The following is a 20525-nucleotide window of genomic DNA, read 5'->3' on the forward strand; positions in this document are numbered from 1 at the left end:
TTTCCTGTCTCAGCTGAGTTACAAGGGATTTTCCGCAGGCGTCCGAGCTTTTACCAACACTGACCGCCGATCCCATTCTGATAAATTCTGCTGCGGAGTCTTTTCCACTCTTACAAGCGCAGTGAAGCGGTGAAAACAAGAAAAAATAGCTTGTTTTGATTTTTTCTACTCGCAATTAAAGTGAGATGTTTTGCTTAACAGTTCCTGGCTAGTTCCTGGTTACTTTGTCTTTTAAAACAAACTCTTCCGACGGTGTAACGCAACCGCTGTTTCCAGTAATTTCTGAGTGCAGTACAAGCTGTCATGTTCCCTCCAGTGTACCGCTCGGGAATGAAATATTGCAGGGAATTTTCATATTCTGCTCGACCCAGAGATGTCACATTTTTTTCTGTTTTTCATTACATTATACTCGAATATATTTTTTTCAAGGTAACAAAGAAACGCCATCTATGAAGAAAAAAAATTGAAACAGAGCTAAATCACATCGCACATTGTGGAACTTGTAACAAAACAAAGTTGTGAAAAAATATGCAAAAGAGAAAGGAATTTGAAGGTGCTGTGAACGCAACACAGTATCACTGACGCACTTGTCAATAACAAATTTCGCAAAACTATCACAGGTCTCAATTATTCAGTTTTTTTATGTTTTTTAGAAAGACAACAAAGTTGCCAAACGTATTCTTTTTTGGAAAAAAATGGCTTTTTCTAGTTAACACTTTAAAAGAGAAAAATGGAGATATACTTAGGCAGTGTTCACACTTGGTGCCCGGGCACTAGTACCCGGGCACCGGCACAAAATGGTGCTGTGTTCAGACACACGGTACCCAGTCCGAAGATATGTTCACATTCAATAAACAGAGCACACGCTCACTATTGAAATCTCGAGTGGGACAAGGAATTGTGGGTACGAAAACAAGTGGTTTGTGGGTAAAGTGCCAGGGCAGCAACGAAAAATGTGTTCGCACAAGGACTCAGTGCCCAGTTTAGTGCCCGAGTACAAGGTCGAGACCTTGTACTCGGGCACCGGCACCGTGCCCGAATTCTGGCGTGGGTACCAGGAAAAAAGGTGTGTTCACATTGGTGCCCGGCGTAGAATAGAACCCGGGCACGATGCCTGGGCACCAAGTGTGAACACTGCCTTAATTGGCAAGGGAAGAAATATCCTTCATTTTGTAACTAACAAATATATAATTTTGTGAATACGTATTTCACCAAGAAGAGACAGGAATTGTAGGAACATCTGCATGGATGGTCTTTAGGATCATCAGATGCACGAACAAACGAAACGAAATTATTTCAGTCAATACTTGTCTGTATTGCTACATTATTTTTAGGTGTTACTATTATTATGAAAATCATTTGAAAAAGCTGGGAAGAATTACAGAGTATCAGTGAATTATTGATTTCTTGTAGGTGAAAGTAAATGAACTGTATTTCCTTAAGCTATCAAAGCAGATGAGTAATAATGTCAATAAATTGAATATATCAAAATTTCGCAAAAATAATCTACTTTCAGATTTTAGCTCATCAGATGAGTGCGTTCATTTTACCGATGTTGTTTTCAAAATGGCGTTGCAAGTTACAAGCATTTCGCTATTTTTTGCTCAATTTTCGAACGCTTAAGCTACTCCAAGAACCCTTTAAACCCTAACATCAGTATCCATATTCTCCATACTGTTCTCCATACATTTTCAAAGGTGCTGACAAGGAGAATTTGTTTAATAATCAAGAGCATCCTCCAACATATTACTAGGTTGTTTTCAAGATAGCGGTTTGAGTCGAATTTTTCGCCTTAGTTAATCACCGTTCAGTTTCATAATCTGCTGTAAGTAAAAATGAACTTAGTTTCATTAATTCTTGTTGACAGGGGAGATAAAATTATATGGTTTCTCGTGCATACTTCCTCTTAGAAAAAATAAACAAACAAAAAAAAACAAAGTAAAATAGCGTCTTGTCCATCTGTTGTTTCTGAGAAATTTCCTGTCTTATAGTTAAAAAAGATATTCGGGCAGGATATTTTTATTAGGGAAGAGCAAACAACGAGTAAATATTTACGAGGAAAATCGGCTTGGGTATTTTCATTGATTTTTCGAGGAAATTTTACCGAAAACTTCGATCAAACAGAAACTCAAATATCGGACATTCTGATTAAAAAATATTAGCCTTCCCTGATAACATGTGCGAAGCTAGGAAATTTACTTTACGCGGTGGGCATATTCTACTTTGTCTGTACGGTGGAAAAGCTGTAAGGGAAAATGTGTAGTAACCATGGAAGGTACCAAGATGCGGCTAACATTTACCAATAAAAGTCAGAAATGAGACTTCGTTTTTCACAATTCGTTTATTTTTCGCAGTAAATGAAATTCTCATTACACATTATTTTGCTAACATGACGTCCTCCATGAAAGCGGGATAGGTTGCACAGCAAGGGAACTATGGATAAGTTACAGCAGAACAGATTTCTTTCACAATTTTGGTCTCTTGGCAGATACGTAGTGCCATCTGTCAACTGTTGGCAGGAAAAAAGAACGAAAGAAATCAAGTTAACTTCAATCGCTTGTGTACGTCATAGAGCCCTTTGCGATCGAGTGTCGCAAAACCGAAGTGACAAGCCAGGAACAAAGATTGACATCATCACTAGCCAATAAGGACTCGAGGTGAAAACAAGCGGAAGCGCTTGAAGCGCGGGAAAACGAAGGCGACCAATTAGTGATTCTCTTTTTTTTCAGTTTTACATCTGATTGCTTGAGAAGTTGGCGCGAGTTTTCTGGACCAACCACAAAGAAATAAAGTAAAAACCAAAATAATCGCAGATTTCTTTGGATCATTGATTGCCATCTAAACTAATATAGTGTTATCATACATTAACATACTGTGCTTGTGACACTTACGGCCGGCGCTTAAGGAAAATTGATACTCTTTTACATGAGTATTCGAGTCGATAGGACTGCTATTACGTTGTACGGTATGGATTTTGAAGTAAAGCTTGCGCATTGCTGGCGTTTAGTGTCGTTTGTTATCACATTGAGTGTGAAAGCATCAATTTCATTCACGTCTGCCACAAAGGGTTTGAATTTTTCTCAAAGGAACTAGGATTTTTCGTTAAACCGAGCCCTTACCAAAAGAATCTAGCACTTGCATAAAATATGGGGGTTTCCTTTCAAAATGTTATCAGGGATAATTCCAGTTTTGATTTTGAACTGAGTCAAACCAAATAGTGCTGTGTTCTTGGGTTGGACACTTTTAAATTCTCGCATTGCATCTCCATCCAGGAACTGTCATGGAAGCCTAACGAAATACTGTGGAAGGGAGGGGGGGGAGGGGTCCTGCGACGGACTGGAATTCAATCCAGTGGGAAGAAGTAGAATTATTCCTAGTCGCTTCATGGTAAAGAAATCTGGATAAGCTTCGGCTGGATGAGTTCCTTGGTCAGATTAAAAATATTTTGTTCTACCTACCTTGTTGGGCTGGGTCAATGGGTTTTGGATCAGCAACTTTAGCCGCCTAAATTAAATTAAAAAAGACAATCGATATTCTGAATTTGTTTTTGTTTATTTTATAAATTACTTCAATTAGAGAGCGTAGTGAAATAAGACCACTGCGATGCTGGTATTCTCTCAAATTACTTCTACTCACGTGATTAAGGATACCAGTTGCTTCCTCTGCAGACATCTTGTATGGCGATCCATCAACTGTGACATTTTTGCTAACGGAGAAAGGAAAAGATTATCTTGGAAAACCTTATCTCTTTATATTGTTCAGAGAATTAAAAATAAAAGATTACTACAAGATTACATCCAATTTCTTGGTTAGATTGTTGATCTGCCAAGATTCTACCCCCCCTAAAATGACGAGCGAAATCTAAATCTCCCCCTCCCCCCCCCCTGTAAATTTCGTACACCTATTTTTCTTACAAAAGACCTCCATGTTTGCCGAACACTTGTGAGTTATTTGTTAAAAAAAAACAATCTTTCCCACAAAATGCGGGCTCTGAGTTGTTTAAAATGGACTAAGATTTTCTTACCAAGCGAGGCCTATGTCATTTTCCACCTCTTTGAGAACCAGCTTTCTCCAACATTCGTGTGTTTCACCAATGATCTTCATAGCAAATTCCTAAATAATTCAAGACCATATTAATAACTCACACATCAGTTCTTAATAATGTTACAAAACCATATAGTTTGGGAAACAAACTTTGGTTGATCATCAGTTCAACACTTTACAAATAATCCACCCCAACATCTGTATAACATTTTCTGTAACGGTTAATTAGTACATCTGCAGTATTTTTTATCTGGAATCCCTTTCTCCTTGATAGATTACTCTTTAACTTTTCCTCACCACATCAAAACATTATCCAGAAAAATGGTAACGAGAACATACAAACCGAACAGCTCCAGAATGTTATCTTGAAGAGAAAAAATTCCCCATACTAGTTCATAAAGTAGTGAGTTGCAAACAGAAGGGAGAACTTTGCATCAGATAAACTGTACCTTGTTCTTTGCTTCCTCGTTGAAAGCAAACTGATTTTCACCGCTACCAGCTGGAATTTTGTAGATCTTGAACCAGTCAACTGTGGCCTATAAAACGACACAACTGATCATTAACATTGCTATTGTTATTTCTAAAGCCAGACTTCTTCATAACACATCATTGTGATCATTATCAAAATCTTAGCCTCCATGTTCATTGCAAAATTTAAAATGCCCTCCACACAATACCTTGAGAAGTCCTGGCATGTGTTTTTCAATGTCGTCAACATCTGTAAAAAAAGCCATATTGTCAGTGATACTTATAAAACTGTGTACACCAGAAAAATTTTAGGGAATGAGTCAATCAGCTGTGAGCAAACAGAAAAAATAATAGACCTCTTAAGCTTGTATTTCTAGTTTAAACCCATTTCAGGTCATGTCATAATACTCTAGTGAATTGTCATCTATGCATAATTTACAAAAGGTAAAGCTGGAAATTCCCATAACACCTACAATTGGCAAACAAAACATGCAAGCTAAATAGATCTGTTAGTTTGTTGTTTTGTTGTTTCCATGCATGTCCTGAAATTTATCATGATTCAGTTGGTCAAGACACAATTTATCTGTCCCATTTACAACAAAGTGTTCATGGTTCCTGAGTTGAACAGTAATAATAATTACCAGAAATCTTAAAATATAAGTAACAACAAATAGAGATGTGTACAACATATATCTATACAGCTGTGTGATAATGAAAAAAATAGCCATTGCTGTCCCATGTACTTGGAGCAAAAATATTAATTCCTTGATTTTGAGTTTGACCATAAGTTTGGTAGATTGGTTCAGAGAAGGTGCTTACAGCATCCTATGTCATGAGGAGTTTGTTATCTCTATGCTATCTCAATAAATCTCCTAGGTTTTACACAGAATTGGGAAGGCAGAAGCCCTGAATGTATTTCATGAACTAGTCACACTAAAACTATCACAAAAAGCTATCTTACCATTCATCTCTTTGGCAAGAGGATCATTTACATCAATGCAGAGAATTTTCCAGTCAGTTTCACCTTCATCAATCAATGCAACAGTCCCCAAAACTTTCACTTGTTTAACATCTCCTTGCTTGGCAATCTGCAGGTTATTAAGGATTTAACCCTTTAACTCCCATGAGTGACCAGGACAGAATTTCTCCTTACAATATCAATACAATGTCAACCAGATAAGTGATAGGAATATAGGAAAAAATATCAATTTAGGGATAATTAGTTGATTAAATCCTAAATTCTTGGAACCAACATTATAAAAACTTTATGATTGACTGTAAGGAGAATTACAAATTTGGTCTGGGAGTGAAGCATATCAAGCAATGCTCAAAGACTGAAATGTGCTAGAAAATCTGCTCTGTCATGTAATTCTACTACAAAGAAACAAACAAATGAAGGTTTCGATGCAAACAAAAATTACTATTAAAATTGTACTGAACAGAGCTTTCAATTCAAAATAGGCCATTTGAAAGTTGATTAAAGGGAAAAATTTGCCAAGAAACTGTGGTGCTGCATCGCTGGGAGAGTATAACAGGGTAATTTAGTATTATCAACTGAGTTGATGATTTAAAGTAGCCACTATAGGGAGTTTCAAAGCTGACATTTTGAGTGTTAACCCTTTGTCTATCACTTGGATGACGAATTTACCCCATTTTACAGTTGTGTACTTAGCTACCAAGCCTTTGATCTGGAGTAAGCCTGAACTGAGGTGATCTTGTTGTAATAGAGACCAGTATCTACTTAGCATGATAACAAAGTAATTTACATCTGAAAAGCAGCAACATTTGTATCAAAACAAGGTCACCCTTCATCTCACTCCTGTTCAAAGGTTTGGCAATCAAGCACACAACTGTAAAATGGAATATAAAGCAATGAACAGAATAGTTGGCTGAGTATTACACTCACCATGGTACCAATTTCACAGGCATCTATTGGGTCATTATCTCCCATGCACTCTGTGTTCGGATCTTTGTGCTTTGGATCTTCCCAAGTCTAAAATAATAGTTTAAAAAAATTATACAAAATTAGTATGTGGCAACATATGAGGAATACAATTTCTATATGAGGCAGCTTACAGGCAGTGATGTAATCTGTTATTTCTCCCAGAAGAGTTCAAAATCTTGGCATGAAAATGAAAGATCTCTAAAGATCTTAACAACAATTTTAAATATCTTCAAGGATTTTTCATCTTTGACAAGATCCTCTGGAGCTTGAAAGGTCCTGAAGAAGATCTTCTAGGATTTTTCATAGATCTTTGACAAGATCTTCAAGAGCTTCAAAGGTCTTGAAGAAGATCTTCAAGGAGATTTCATAGAGCTTTGAAAAGATCCTCAAGAGCTTCTAAGGTCCTGAAGAAGATCTTCAAGGATTTTTCATAGAGCTTTGACAAGATCCTCAAGAGCTTCAAAGGTCCTGAAGAAGACCTTTGAGGATTTTTCATAGATCTGTGACAAGATCTTCAAGAGCTTCAAAGGTCCTGAAGAAGATCTTAAAGGATTTTCATAGATCTTTGACAAGATTATCAAGAGCTTCAAAGTTCCTGAAGAAGATCTTCAAGGATTTTCTTAGATCTGTGACATGGTCTTCAAGAGCTTCAAAGGCCCTGAAGAAGATCTTCAAAGATTTTTCATAGATCTTTGACAAGCTCATCAAGAGCTTCAAAGGTCAAAGGTCCTGAAAAAGATCAAGAATCAACTTGACAGTACAAGAGTAGAATTATATCATTTTGTAGCAAATGGTAGGTAGATCATGTCATGCACAAGCATACCAGTAGCCATGAAAAGGTTATTTGCAGACCACGAAAAATACTTTAAACAATAATTAGCAGGTTTTCCTAATTATCAAGGAACTGAAACTATCCAAAAATAGCAAACCTGAGGCAATGCTCCATAATTCCATATGTATCCATGATAGGGGAAGCAGTTATGAACAAATCTGAGTTTTCCCTTCTTACAGTCTTGTTTAATAGGATTCAGAGCTTCCTTGATAGAAATCTGTTTTGGATTTACATATAAATATATCATCACTTTCAAAACTTTAAATATCAAAAATATATGAAAATTTGCATATTAACTAGTTGAAGATTTATAAAGTAACCTTACAACTGTAGTTTTGATTCAACAATTAGAAGGTGCTCTTAGTTAGATTTCATACACCTACTATTTATTGGTACATCATCTCAGTGAACTGAACCCTTTGAATAGTGACTAGCTTCTAATTTCTCCCTACAATGTCACGCTTGAGTCCCATATCAAGGCCATGAGAATAAAAGAAATGATCACCAACTAAAGAAGCTCTTGATTGTTAAACAAATTCTCCCTGTCCTCAACTTAAGAAATGTATAAAGACCAGTATGGAGAATATGCTGACTGATTTTGGGGTGTAAAGGGTTAAACAATGAAGCCATATAATAACTTCACTGCTTCATATTAAATACCAGAATTCCTTCTTATGTTGTTTAAGTGATCATTGTATTGTATCTCAGTAAAAACAAATGAGGTTATAGTAAGGCCAAGCAATGCATTCTTGTATATGAAATTGTTGAGTCTTGAAACAAAAAAAACAAACCTCCATTTTGGCATTTGTCCATCTTGGAACTTCAACTACCATGTTATAGATTGCCTTCTAAACAGAGCAAAGAGAAACATAAAATAAACAGATAAGTGTCAATCTTCAGTAAAAATAAAATTTTTGATGACAACATTTGTAGTGACCCATGTTCACAGAGTTCTCATCAAGTGCTTGCTGCTAGTTAAAAAACCAGTTACCTCAATTTCTGAGCTCTATACTTCTTGTGAAAAACTTTGACAGTGCAAGTTGTCACTTGTGACAAGTCACTGCTTCAAAAAATTTTACAAACAGACAACTTTCATGAAAGCCATCTTTGTATCACACTTTTTCTGACTAGTCAAGGACTTTTCTAATCATTAACTGAAGTGTATTTACCTAACCAATTGACGACCACAATGCTTTGCATGTATACCTCCAAAGGAATGCATAAAAAGGCATTTCAGAGCCTTTACATTACAAAATGATATTTTTTGGGGCATGCATAGAGACCCTTGGAAGAAACTCTCCACTCGTCAGCTGCTTACTTCGTGCTGCTAGCCATCTACTTTAATTGTGACTTATTGAGGACCCTCTGTGCATTAATCCTTTACTTCCTAAGATCTCATTGGTTTTCTCCTCACTATCTGTCATACAATTCTTATTGTGTCAATTTGGAGAATTGGGTATTGGAAAAACGAATAATCCCTTAATTGATATTTTCTTTATTCTCATCACTTGTCTGCTGGATATTGTCTTGATATTGTGAGGAGAAATTCTCTTTTGGTCACTCATGAGAGGCAAAGGGTTAAATTACACTCAACACATCTGTGATAATCACAGAGCATGGCAAATTAAATTGTTCTTTGAGTAAACATGTAGCTGAATTCAGCTCTACTGTGGAAAAATTCAGTATAATTCCTTGCAACTTGGATTATAGAGTCTTATCACTATGGACTGACAATACATGATAGTCTGAACTTTGACAGCCAAAAAAAAGTTGTATTTAATTTTTAATGCACTTACATCTTTATCAGCAAATAGTGGAATGTCATGGAAGGGAGAAATAGCCTGGCCACTTTGGTCCTCTGAGAATTTCAAATAGATTTATCAGTAAGAGTTTTGTAAAGGCCCTTGTGTAAAATCACTGTGTCAGGTATCCTACATTCATTGATTACCAATTACTCCCCAGTCTCAGAAGAGTTATAAACTGACATTTCTGATAATTGATTGATAGATTTGTGTCACTGTCTCAAAAACAAATTCTGCCCCAAAAATGTCTCCATTTAGCTTTTTAAAAAATAATTAGAAGGCGTACACGCAGGCATTGCTTACTTCACAAAAAACCTTGGGCAATTTTCCTCTTTGAAACCAATATTCCTCAAAAGTTAATTAGCCACCCCACTCCCATATCACATTCGCTGAAAACCGACACTGTACCACTTCCTTCAGTTGAAAGGTCGTTCTTATTTTGGAGGTGACTAGAAATCTGTATCAACACATATTTTTCCTCTTTACCCTCAGAAATTAATTAACCAAAAACTTATAAGCCAAAAATGTGCCCCATCGACAAGCTTAAAAATTTACAACTAAACTTCATTAAACACGAATTACACCCTAGTCCTCGGTGTTAAGATGTGATCGAGTTAACTTTTACATATGTTCGATCTCCACCAAATACCAACTATCATTTTATTTTAGATCTTCAGTATCGAGTATCGCTAAGTTTATTATCACAAATCGAGTCAATTCGATCGATTTTCTCCGAGTGAAGCTTGAGGCGAATGGAGATCCATATTTTTCAGGTTTTGCGAATACTTACGAAAATACATTCTGTATTCCAAGGAATTTGGAGCTCCACTATCATAAGTTGAATATGCCATAGTCCTTCTGATCCAGTGAGAAAAACACAATTTTCTTCGGCAAGAAATCGATCTGTAGTTTCGCAGACCTTCGCGAGCTAACGAGGTAAGAGGGGAAAAGGTGGAAGTTAGCACACGAGCCATATGTAAAGCACGATATGATATAAGAGACATTTCTATTGGTTTATTTCAAAATAAGCCGCCACATGATTGGTGAATGTATTCAGTTCATTCCATCCGATCGAACGTGGAGTTTCCAGGAAACTGAAGAACATCTGCTTATTCACTTTAAGACTGCAGGGGAAATCAAAATATTATTTTAGCGTCTTTTTTATCTGACCGGAAATATTCTCCGTTCATTTTTGTTACCTTCCTTTTCTTTTTGAACTGTTTTTCTTTTGCGTTTATGATTGACGTTTAGCGTGTTGCGTGAGGTTGCGTGACCTTGAAGCGTGACCGAATCTAAGGTACTTTGTACTTAAGTACATTGAAGAATAAAACCAAAGAGATCCCTCTAAGTTTCCATATAACCCTTAGGCTTCCATGGGTGACCAAGACAGAATTTATCCTTACATCATCAATACAATATCAAGCAGGAAAGTGATGAGAATAGAGATTATAAATTAGGGGATTATTAGTTGATCCAATATCAAATTCTCAGAACTAATATCATGAGAATTGTATAGCAGGCAGTAAGGAGAATTGGTAATGAGATCTTAGGAGTGAAAAGGTTAAAGGTTTGTTTTGGTAAGTATGAGATAAGGAAAATTTGAAAAGTGATACAATTTTTCCAAATCATATGAGATTTCCATGTCAACACATGCAGGCCTCTGTTGGCAGAAAAAAAGATAATTACATACAGACAAATGAGAGCTATCATACTTTCAAAAAAATTGAGTAATAGAACACAAAAGCAGGACAAACCAGTTTAATTTCTAAAAAAGACCTGTAGACAGGCAAATTATGCTGCCGTTTTTTAATAAAAACAGTTGAAAGAGTGTGGTAAAAAGTTTGAACAATTCTCAGAAAACTGCCATGAAATTACTTTCCTGGATACTTAAAAAAAAACCTTTATAAATTATACAAATCCCAGCACTCTACGTAAGTATTTTGATTAAAACTCTTCACAAACTTCAATTACAAATGGCTCATACTAATAAATCAAAAGTAAATAAAAAAGAGAGTGGAGGGAAAAAAATGAGAGAAGAAAAGAAGAAAGTTAAAAGCATCGTGGGGGGAGGGGCAGGACCAAAGTTCCTACTCTTCACACCCTCCTTCGATCTCCATATTGAGAGCTTCTCTCTGATAAAATTACTTTAATCAACATACAGTTCCAAACTAACTATAGGCAGGTGCTACAATTTATTCTTTCGGACAAAAATATATTCCTGAAATTGAGTTCCTTCCAGTTCACCATCACTGCCACCTCCGTTGCAACCTTCTAAGACAAATCCATGACCATAAAGCAAATCAAAGGCGTCGGCTTTGGTGAGCTCCGCACCCCCGGCTCTCCAGGGGACCCGATAATTCCTCACGTATCCCCGTGCGGGGAGTAGAGTTAACACAAGTTCCGATGGTTTGATATATCCCTGAAAAACCTCTTTTATGAAATCTTCGCGCCCGCTCAACAGCAGCTGGTTTCGATATCTGTCCACTGAAATGATAATAGTTCCTTGTCCTTCACTAAGTTGCATATTCTTCCGGCGATCTTCCCTGTAAATTTGAAGCGCTTCTATCAACTCGCCAACTTGATAGAAGTCAGCTTCGGCACTCAGTTGATCGAATTCGTCGAATGATTGAGGAAGGCATAGCTCTGAGGTACGTAAAAAGTTTAAAATGTGGCGAAAGAGTGCTCCATCTCTGTCAATAAAATAGTTCCCTCTCGTATCCTTTGCTACCTGTTGTCGTCCGCTGAACATGGCTCCTAACATTGAGTTTGGATCGCGCGTCAAAGTGTCCATAGTCGTTGTATAAACATAACCACCAACGTTTAAATTGAGAATTGATGGAAAATTTTCGTCTCCTGCCATAATCCGAATGGAAAGCGCCAAAAAGCTTCCATAACACGAGAAAATTTGCTTTTCCGAGCGAAATAGCACGAGAGCTGTTTCTTACTCACGTGCTAGGCGTAGTGGCGCGAAATACGTTATCTACTAGAGTGGTGACGGGGTTTTAAAAAAAAAAACTATTTTCTTGAATATTTGAGACCAAATGAACAAGATTTTCATCTAAATAGTCAGCCATCATTCAATATTGATCAGGAAAAAAAATGCTTCGCTCATACCGGTAACCAGCTGTTCCTGAGCAAATCCAACCACAATTTTTTCATAATTACCCCTCCATGCAAAGTAAGACTTTAGATTTATGTTTTTCAGCCATGGAAAGTTATCGTAAATATAGCAGTCGATCGACGGAGTATTCTTATTAACCTATGAATACATGTAAGAGATCTGTCTCGTTCGTCGAGAATTTACAGTTCGAGATTTCCGATAATTTGAACAACGAAGCTTTGGTGCTAGCCGATGTCGACAATGATGGTGACAATGAACTTGTAGTTGGACAAATCAATGGCGAATTGTTGATATTCAAGGGCAGCTCTGTCAAACCTTACAAATCATGCCGTAATTTGGGTATGATAACTTGTGTTGAAGTGGGAGACTTTTGGAATCAACGGGAAAATTATCTTTTCTGTGTAACAGTGGAGGGATGGTGTCATATATTCTTTGTAAGTCACAAAAAACAAACTTGTCGATGGCCAAATATATACCGCAGGTAGTGCTGTAAAGAAATCGAGGACAATATAAACTTTTGGTCTGCTTCCTGATTCATTCATATTCAAACAGGTTTTTTTTTTTTTGGCTCACCTCTCACCGACTCAAAATCTGGGGCAATTTAAAAAGTTTATCGCCTTTATTTTTGCTTCATCGCATACAGCAGCTCACAAGTGTAGACAATGATATAGGAGCCAGTTCGTTCTAAACAAAATTGCTTCGTGCGGAATTTTTGGAAAGTGTTTGTCAGGGGAATAAAATCAAGAAAGATTTCCATGAACCCCCAACGTACTATTTTCATACAAGGTATTAGTCTCAAAGTTAATCAATTGTTTTCTTTTATCAAAAATGAATAATGACGTATGATTATGACGATGAACATTACATGGAAATCTTGCCTCCAAGTGTACTACACTTTAAAAATTTGATTTTAATTTAAGTGCCAATGAATTAATTATTTTTAAAAGTTGCACACAAGTCCTTAGCCTACTCCAGCAACTTGTTTTGATGTTAGTGTCAAAGAGTGTTAAATGACTGAGTTTTGATTGTGTCCCTCAGCATTGAACATAACGAACAATGAGCTTTACTGAATCATTCCCTTAGGGTTTTTTAGTGACAATATTACTTTAATTAATAGCATCATTAACCAAGTAATTTAAATCCAATTCACTATTTCAACTTATCTTAAAAAAAACTGGTGGTTGCGAGCTGAAAAGGCAGGCCCCAAGCTGCCACAACACACAACACAGCGGCGCAACTCAAGTGATTGAGACTTCACCCCTATGTCTGAAAGAACTGCCTTAAGAGCTGACTTTTCAATCTGCATTGAAAACCTTAAGACTGACTTACAGTGTTATTTCATGTTTTTCATGTTTTTGTTGTTTTTTTTTGTGTTCAAGAACACAACATACCAAACTGACTCAGGCAAGGACTCTCCATCCCTTTATTTGGGGACACCTCACCAGTAACTGGGCCAAAAAATCTTCCACACACTGCACTCAACAACTTTGTTTGAAATATTTTGCAGATTACTCCAGAGACAACACAAGAGACTTTTAAACCAATTTCCTCCCTTCTTCTTCCTTCCAATTGTAAGATCATTTTGTTGGCAGATGTAGATGGAGATGGAATGCTGGAACTTGTAACAGGTCATGCAGATAGAGCTGTGTATATCCACAAGTTGCATGTTGTAAAAGAGCATCATAAGCAGAGTGACGTCTGTGATCAGCCAAGCACAGGTGTGATTCAGAACAGAATATTAAGGGTCTTAGTAACTTAAACAAGCCCATATTCATTGTTGGTAGAGGTGGTTACTTAATTCAAGACAAGGAGTATCAGACCTCCCACATACTTTCCAAGAAGCCTGTGGAAATTTTGAAAATAAAAAAGGGAATAAAATCCTATCACAGCACTGTTACTACTACTCTTAAAAATAGTGCTAAAGATGATGATGATAACAATGAAAATGATATTCTTAATAATTCACATTCATAGATAGACTCATAACTTTTGTCAGTCAGTGTGATGTTTATTTCATAGAACAGTAAGGAATTCATTTCAAAGCAACTTCTTTAAGTTACACTGATTTTCATCCAAAGAGGTTTCAGTTCTCAAGCAGAAAAATTAAATTTCTGTTGTATGTTCAACAAAATGTGCACCTCACTGGTGCACTTTGCAAGCTGGCTCATCTCTTAGGGCTCATAAAGCATGCCGCAATGCCAGTCAGAGCTTGTTTGCAGATTATAGATATCAGTGCAACAGCCTAAGTGCATAATATTCATAAATTTTAACCTCTTAATCATAAGTCCTTTGAAATTGACATTTTTCCTCAACCCTGATCTACACAAATTGATTATTTTTTTTATATGTCACTTACTGTATTCGAGAAGCATGCTCTTAGTTCTTTGAGGATAACACATACCTGACCTAGGAAAGCTTGCTCTAGTTTTACTAAAAGTTCAGAAGGCAAGCCATCAGATAAACTGCTAATTAAAATAATATTTTTTCCCTCTTTTTTTGGCTCTCATCCAATGGACAACAATAGATCTTCAAGATAAGCCAAACCAGTGCTTGAGAAATCAAAGTCTTACAAACTAGTCAGTAGGTTCACACTGCCACAATTTCTTACCATGAAGAGACAAGAAGTGTTCCTTATTAATAGGGCTGATAGATCCATTCAGTCTCCTTCCCCCCTCCCTCGACCCAGCATTTGTGTGTTTCTGTGACAATTTAAGACTACTTTGAATTTTCATGACTGGTTGGAGAGAGGCACTATGATGATAAGTTATTTGTCCTGACTGAGATCACAACACAGTGAAATAACATAAGCCTGCCTCAGTAACCCATGCCTAAAGAGTGTATTGACTATATCATCAACAATTTCTGATTTGTTATAGAAAAAGAAGACAGGAAAAAAAAGGTCAAGCCATCAGTGTCTACCAACAGACATGATTTGGATAAAATTACCGAAAACAGCATAGAGACAGCCCAAAAATTGAATGGAAAAGATTTAAAGCAAGAAGGAACAATTGCCAAGTTGTACCATGTAGGAAACAAAGTGTCAGGAGATGCAGTTCAAAAGCGAACCATGTCTTTTAAGGTTGAGGAAGTCCATCACTGGACAATTCCAAGACAGATTGGTTCCCTTGTAGTGTTTGACATGGAGACAACCAGGTACCTTTTGGCCTCATATCCTGGGGGTTCTTATATCATTTTGAATTCATGGAATTTGAGCGAACAACAGAAAGATGGTGACCAGGTAAAAAAGTATTGCTAACTTGGAAATTTTAACTTAGAGTTTGCAACAATTCTCTTTGGTCATCATTTGTGATCAGTTTTTGTCTTTAAGATTCTTTTGATTTCTTTTTTTTTCTTGAAAGTTTTTTGCAGTAAGTTTGGTAACCAGTCAACTCGCCGACGGACCAACTCGCCGACACCAACTCGCCGACGTATAAAATCGAGTAGAGACGTCGGCGAGTTGGTCGTCAATCCAATACAACTTATTAGAAGTTAAACATACAGAGAAGTAAACGATATTTAGTAAAAAAAAAACACTGGCGAACATTGGTGAACATCAAACAGAAGCTTAAACATCGGTGAACATTGGTGAACATCACCAATGACTATAACGAACGAGTTATTGTGCGACAACAACACCGTAAAGACTCATCATGTCAATCGCTCAGATTTTTTAACGAAAACTTGGCTTTCTAGAAAAGATCTTTAGTAAAAAGCATTTCTTTTTATTAGGCAATTACAGAGTAAGGTGTTTGGATTATGGGAGAAATATGAAAATGGTGAAAGAACAGCGGCCCAATTATTGAAATCGATGTCGAGATTAAACGGACCTACAAGTGCAGAGTAATTGCATGATATACATTACTTTCACATGTTCATCTGATCTTTATAATAAATGGAATTTTATTGTTTTTATCGTAAATCAAACGTTCTCGATCATGAATAAATCTTTCTTTAAAGTTAAAAAAAAACATGTGGTTCCGCGTGGTTGCTATGGTTGTCACACAATAACTCGTTCGCGTCTGAAGCTGTTAGAGTCATTGGTGAGGTTTACTTCGCTTTATTCGCCTTAAGATCCTTATAAATTTTGTTGCAAATAAAAATAATTGCTTTTTACTAAAGATCTTGACTAGAAAGCCAAGTTTCCTTTAAAATCTGACCGATTGTCATGATGAGTCTTTACGGTGTTGTTGTCACACAATAACTCGTTCACGTCTGAAGCTGTTAGAGTCATTGGTGAGGTTTACTTCGCTTTATTCGCCTTAAGATCCTTATAAATTTTGTTGCAAATAAAAATAATTGCTTTTTACTAAAGATCTTGACTAGAAAGCCAAGTTTCCTTTAAAATCTGACCGATTGTCATGATGAGTCTTTACGGTGTTGTTGTCACACAATAACTCGTTTGCGTCTTAAGCTGTTAGAGTCGTTGGTGAGGTTTACTTCGCTTTATTCGCCTTAAGATCCTTATAAACTTTGTTGCAAATAAAAAGAAATGCTTTTTACTAAAGATCTCGTCTAGAAAGCCACGTTTTCGTCAAAAAATCTGAGCGATTGACATGATGAGTCTTTACGGTGTTGTTGTCGCACAATAACTCGTTCGCGTCTTAAGCTGTTATAGTCATTGGTGATGTTCACCAATGTTCACCGATGTTTAAGCTTCTGTTTGATGTTCACCAATGTCCAATGTTTTTTTTACTAAATATCGTTTAATTTTCTGTATGTTTAGCTTCTAATAAGTTGTATTGGATTGACGACCAACTCGCCGACGTCTCTACTCGATTTTATACGTCGGCGAGTTGGTGTCGGCGAGTTGGTCCGTCGGCGAGTTGACCGTAAACCGTAAGTTTGAGTAAATATGAAAAGTAGAGTATTTTGAGCTATGTAGTCAAGTAGAGGAAATGCTATTCATTTTTAACAAGATTGGAGCAGAGAACAAATTTTAGTTTTCCCACAAAAAGCTAACTTGAGAACCTGTTGATCATCTAAACCACACACCAGGGCCAGGTTGTTCAAAGCTGGGTGAAGGCAACCCAGGTTAGTGTGAAATCTGATTTCAAAGAAAATTCAGTATGATTATTTTTTTTTTGAATTTGATTATTGGATGCTCTAAAAAGGCTTTTGAGCAAAGCAATAAAAAATTATAATTTAACGTTTGGATAGCACTAAGCCTTCAAATTGCAATTAGCAGTTGCTTTTGAACAACTGGGCTCAGGCTCTTTAATCCTTGAGTAAGTTAATTTGTGCATGCTCATTATGTAGGTGTAGTCCTAGTGACACTGAATCACCAAAAAAAAAAAAATTATTTATCACTCTGTCCTCTTCAGTTTTGTGCCAAACATTCTGATCTAAAATCCCTTCTCTACTAGATGTCAAGCTCAGCTTCCAAGTCCACTTTTAGACAATTTCCTCATGTCTGGGGAAGAAGTAAAGACATTCCTTTAAATTTACTCACTCTAAAATGTTGCGATCCTGATGCACCAGCTTCCTGCTTAGAGAAACATTTAGTGCTATGTACTCAAGATGGTCAGGTGACTCTACTTTATGGAAGTAAGCTTCAGTGGTCACTTTGTATCGAGCAAGGCTTCTACAATCTCTTTGCTCTGTCAAAACTCGACATTACTGGTGATGGCAATGAGGAAATAGCTTTATGCTCTTGGGAGGGAGACACTTATATAATTGATCGCCATAAGAATGTGGTACAGTTCAGCTTTGGTGAAAATGTGATGGGTTTCTGTGCAGGGAGTTATGCTTTTTCACCAGGGAAGAACCTTCCTGCATTGGTTTATGTGACATCTTCCAATCGAGTGATCATCTATTGGAATGCATGGCAGTCTTTAATGGTTCCGACTTATCTGAATCCTTTAACTCCTAAGATCTGATTGTTAATTCTCCCCTCCAGGTGCTACACATTTTTTTGTAATTAGTTCTGTGAATTTGGTGTTAGATTAAGATAACAACTTATGCCTCATGTGAAAAGTTTGAGTATTTCCATTATCTGTTTGCTGGATAATGTATGGAAAGAAGTTACATGTTAATCCCTCTGGGAGTTAAAGGGTTAAAGTCAAAATGAACCATTAATCATTGATTATAATCATTATCGTTGTCATTATCACCGTCACTGTCATTATCATTGTTATTATCGTTATCCTTGTCATTATTGTTATCATTGTCATTATCATTATCACTGTCATTGTTGTCGTTGTGGTCATCACCATGATCACTAGTATGTCACTGTCGCTAGCATTGTCATTGTTATGTTATCATCATTATTATTATTATTATCATTCTTTATTTTATCATTATTATCATAGATATTATTATTATTGATAATTACTATTATCATTATTATTATATAATATACATGCATGATATTATATAGTATTATATACATCCTAGACCTCATTGATGTTATTAATTATCAATGAAGTAAGTTTTCTCTTATGCAGGAAACCTCTTTACACGTATTTCTCATGTATTTTCTAACTTAAATTTTACTGGTTGCAGTCTGAACAGAACCTGATGTTTTGCAAAGAATATTTTATTGTAAGAAGACGGTAAAGACCGACGTAAAAAAAACACATGGCGAGACACAATTATTTATTGGCCTACTATAGGTATTTGCAGAATATTATAATTTTGGTATGCTTTGATAAACTTTGTGTTGGTTCTAAGAGCACATAACATTGTAATTATATGTAGAGGAAGGAAGCTTTCTTATGCAGTTTTTACATCATAGCTTAGTATTTTGTCTATTTTGTGTGATATTTAACCAATAAAAGTTATTTATTTGGTTAACTGACTACAACTAACTTGCTGTTTCCATTCCTTTTTTATCACAAAACTTAATGTCGTAAATTTTCGAGGAACAGATTGACTATTCCCTCACTTTTTCGCTCCTTCTATAATTTCTTTTCAGCATTTTCATCATCCTTTATACGCGTTGTCACTTTTGGAATAGCGTTGTGTTTTTATTGTAATGCAGGAACTGTTCTTGTTCTTATTTTTCTGACCAAAATGCAGCTGCAGTAACATGAATACGAATGCTACTCATTACTCAATCCTAGAAATTCCTTTAGAATTTTAGGGGATACCCATGGTTTTCAGGGGGAGAGGAAAAGGGGAAAGTCATCGCCAACAGAGTATTAAGGGGGGTACTGTAGAATAATGACTGTCAATTAACTGCCGATGGGGGGGAGGGAGGGTCATAGAAATCTTAAAGAGCCTTATGGGGGCATTAGGTAAATTTTATCATATGACACAACCAAGTATTTTTCCAGAGGAGATATTAGTGACAACGAGCACTGAAATAAAAAATTTTGACACCCTCTCTACTGCTGAAGGAGCAGGAACGTCGAAACCTAAGTGAAATAGATCAATGTCATTATCCTAACAACAGCGTACCTACCCGTCCCCCAATCCAACATAAACCCAGTGTTATTAGTTGACTGTTGTAGGGTTAGAGGAGGGGGAGGTGCCAGTTGCACTGATACTGACACTAATCCGTTCATGCAGTTCTTGAAATTGTTCTGGCGGCCGTCAAATTAAACTGCGAGTAGTCAGAGTTTTGGTGAAAAAAACATCCTGTTCGGCAGAGTTAACCCTTTTCCCCTTCACTGAAACCATATAAGACCAAGCAAGGCTTGATATAAAATGGATTGGCAAAGGAACTCTTAATTGTTGAGAGTTTAAAGGCTGACGTTTCGAGCGTTAGCCCTTCGTCAGAGCGAATCGCCAAATTACCCTATAGGCCTGTTATACTCTCCCATCGACGCAGCACCACAGTTTCTTTAGAAACTTACTCCCTTTCTTAATTGTTGAATTTTGCCTAATGCGAAAAAGTAAAATGAGCTAGAAAGTCACTTGAGTGTGTGACATGCGTGTTTCGGTTTAGTATTCGTGAGGTACTGCCCAGACATCACGCAATCTCTGAGAAAATTTTTGCATGGTTGTTATTCATTGCGAAACAGCTTTCGCAACGAAAGCTTGATTTGGAAATCGGGGAACAGGTGCATTATTTCACAGGTAATGTCTGCGCTCGACAAGAAGTTTCGAAATTTCCAACTTCCATTTTTTACCTAGCTGTGTCTGCACAAGAAGTAGTCCTTCTAACCGAAATCATTAGAAGGGAATTTTATGAAAAGTGTTATGTTAACGACAAGCCTTGAAGTCAACAAAAAATGACGAACTACCCAAGAAATTAATTTCGCGATTAAACCGTGGAGGAAAATTGATTATAGATTGAAGGGCTGTGCGTTCGATTGAAACGTTAACTAATCAAGGGCTGACTGAAAATACAGTCTATTTGCACCAACACGA

At 36.6% G+C, this 20525-nt stretch overlaps 4 protein-coding genes across 4 annotated transcripts in view; 1 reads left to right on the forward strand and 3 right to left on the reverse strand.

Annotated features, from left to right (window-relative positions):
• LOC113677979 (uncharacterized) overlaps positions 1 to 322 on the reverse strand; it is a 6083-nt gene extending 5761 nt beyond the window's left edge. Inside the window, exon 1 of the mRNA XM_027194846.2 lies at positions 1 to 322. This exon is cut by the window's left edge and continues 150 nt beyond it. Coding sequence (XP_027050647.2) covers positions 1 to 76 — 76 coding nt within the window. The 5' untranslated portion in view covers positions 77 to 322.
• Positions 323 to 2326: 2004 nt separating this feature from the next.
• LOC113678002 (uncharacterized) lies at positions 2327 to 10088 on the reverse strand. Its single transcript, XM_089188368.1, has 12 exons — positions 9882 to 10088; positions 9086 to 9147; positions 8081 to 8137; positions 7387 to 7506; positions 6419 to 6505; positions 5474 to 5600; positions 4722 to 4762; positions 4494 to 4580; positions 4025 to 4113; positions 3637 to 3706; positions 3459 to 3504; positions 2327 to 2509 (listed from the first exon to the last, which is right to left on the reverse strand). Exons 1-12 carry the CDS (start codon positions 10063 to 10065, stop codon positions 2466 to 2468), a joined length of 1014 nt encoding a protein of 337 aa, XP_089044494.1. The 5' UTR covers positions 10066 to 10088; the 3' UTR covers positions 2327 to 2465.
• A 745-nt stretch (positions 10089 to 10833) lies between these two features.
• LOC113678003 (BTB/POZ domain-containing protein kctd15) lies at positions 10834 to 12233 on the reverse strand. The gene has a single exon (XM_027194873.2). The coding sequence runs from the start codon at positions 11949 to 11951 to the stop codon at positions 11277 to 11279; it is 675 nt and encodes a 224-aa protein (XP_027050674.2). The 5' UTR covers positions 11952 to 12233; the 3' UTR covers positions 10834 to 11276.
• Positions 12234 to 12280: 47 nt separating this feature from the next.
• On the forward strand, positions 12281 to 18999 carry LOC113677980 (KICSTOR complex protein ITFG2). Its single transcript, XM_089188377.1, has 4 exons — positions 12281 to 12646; positions 13720 to 13930; positions 15089 to 15450; positions 17576 to 18999. Exons 1-4 carry the CDS (start codon positions 12353 to 12355, stop codon positions 18086 to 18088), a joined length of 1380 nt encoding a protein of 459 aa, XP_089044503.1. The 5' UTR covers positions 12281 to 12352; the 3' UTR covers positions 18089 to 18999.
• The last annotated feature ends 1526 nt before the right edge of the window (positions 19000 to 20525 follow it).

The sequence above is a fragment of the Pocillopora damicornis genome, chromosome 1, assembly GCF_964200805.1.
Source record: "Pocillopora damicornis chromosome 1, jaPocDami1.2, whole genome shotgun sequence".
In the NCBI taxonomy this organism is placed as follows: Eukaryota; Metazoa; Cnidaria; class Anthozoa; order Scleractinia; family Pocilloporidae; genus Pocillopora; species Pocillopora damicornis.

Excerpts from the sequence above, each read along its gene's own strand:
- LOC113678003 (XM_027194873.2), bottom strand. The coding sequence starts at position 11,951 with ATGGCAGGAGACGAAAATTTTCCATCAATTCTCAATTTAAACGTTGGT.
- LOC113677980 (XM_089188377.1), top strand. The coding sequence starts at position 12,353 with ATGAATACATGTAAGAGATCTGTCTCGTTCGTCGAGAATTTACAGTTC. Across the intron at positions 13,931-15,088 it reads CTGTGATCAGCCAAGCACAG|AAAAAGAAGACAGGAAAAAA; the intron begins GTGTGATTCAGA and ends GATTTGTTATAG. Across the intron at positions 15,451-17,575 it reads AACAGAAAGATGGTGACCAG|ATGTCAAGCTCAGCTTCCAA; the intron begins GTAAAAAAGTAT and ends CTTCTCTACTAG.
- LOC113678002 (XM_089188368.1), bottom strand. The coding sequence starts at position 10,065 with ATGGCTCGTGTGCTAACTTCCACCTTTTCCCCTCTTACCTCGTTAGCT. Across the intron at positions 5,601-6,418 it reads CCTGTGAAATTGGTACCATG|ATTGCCAAGCAAGGAGATGT; the intron begins GTGAGTGTAATA and ends AATAACCTGCAG. Across the intron at positions 2,510-3,458 it reads CATTGACCCAGCCCAACAAG|TTGACAGATGGCACTACGTA; the intron begins GTAGGTAGAACA and ends TCCTGCCAACAG.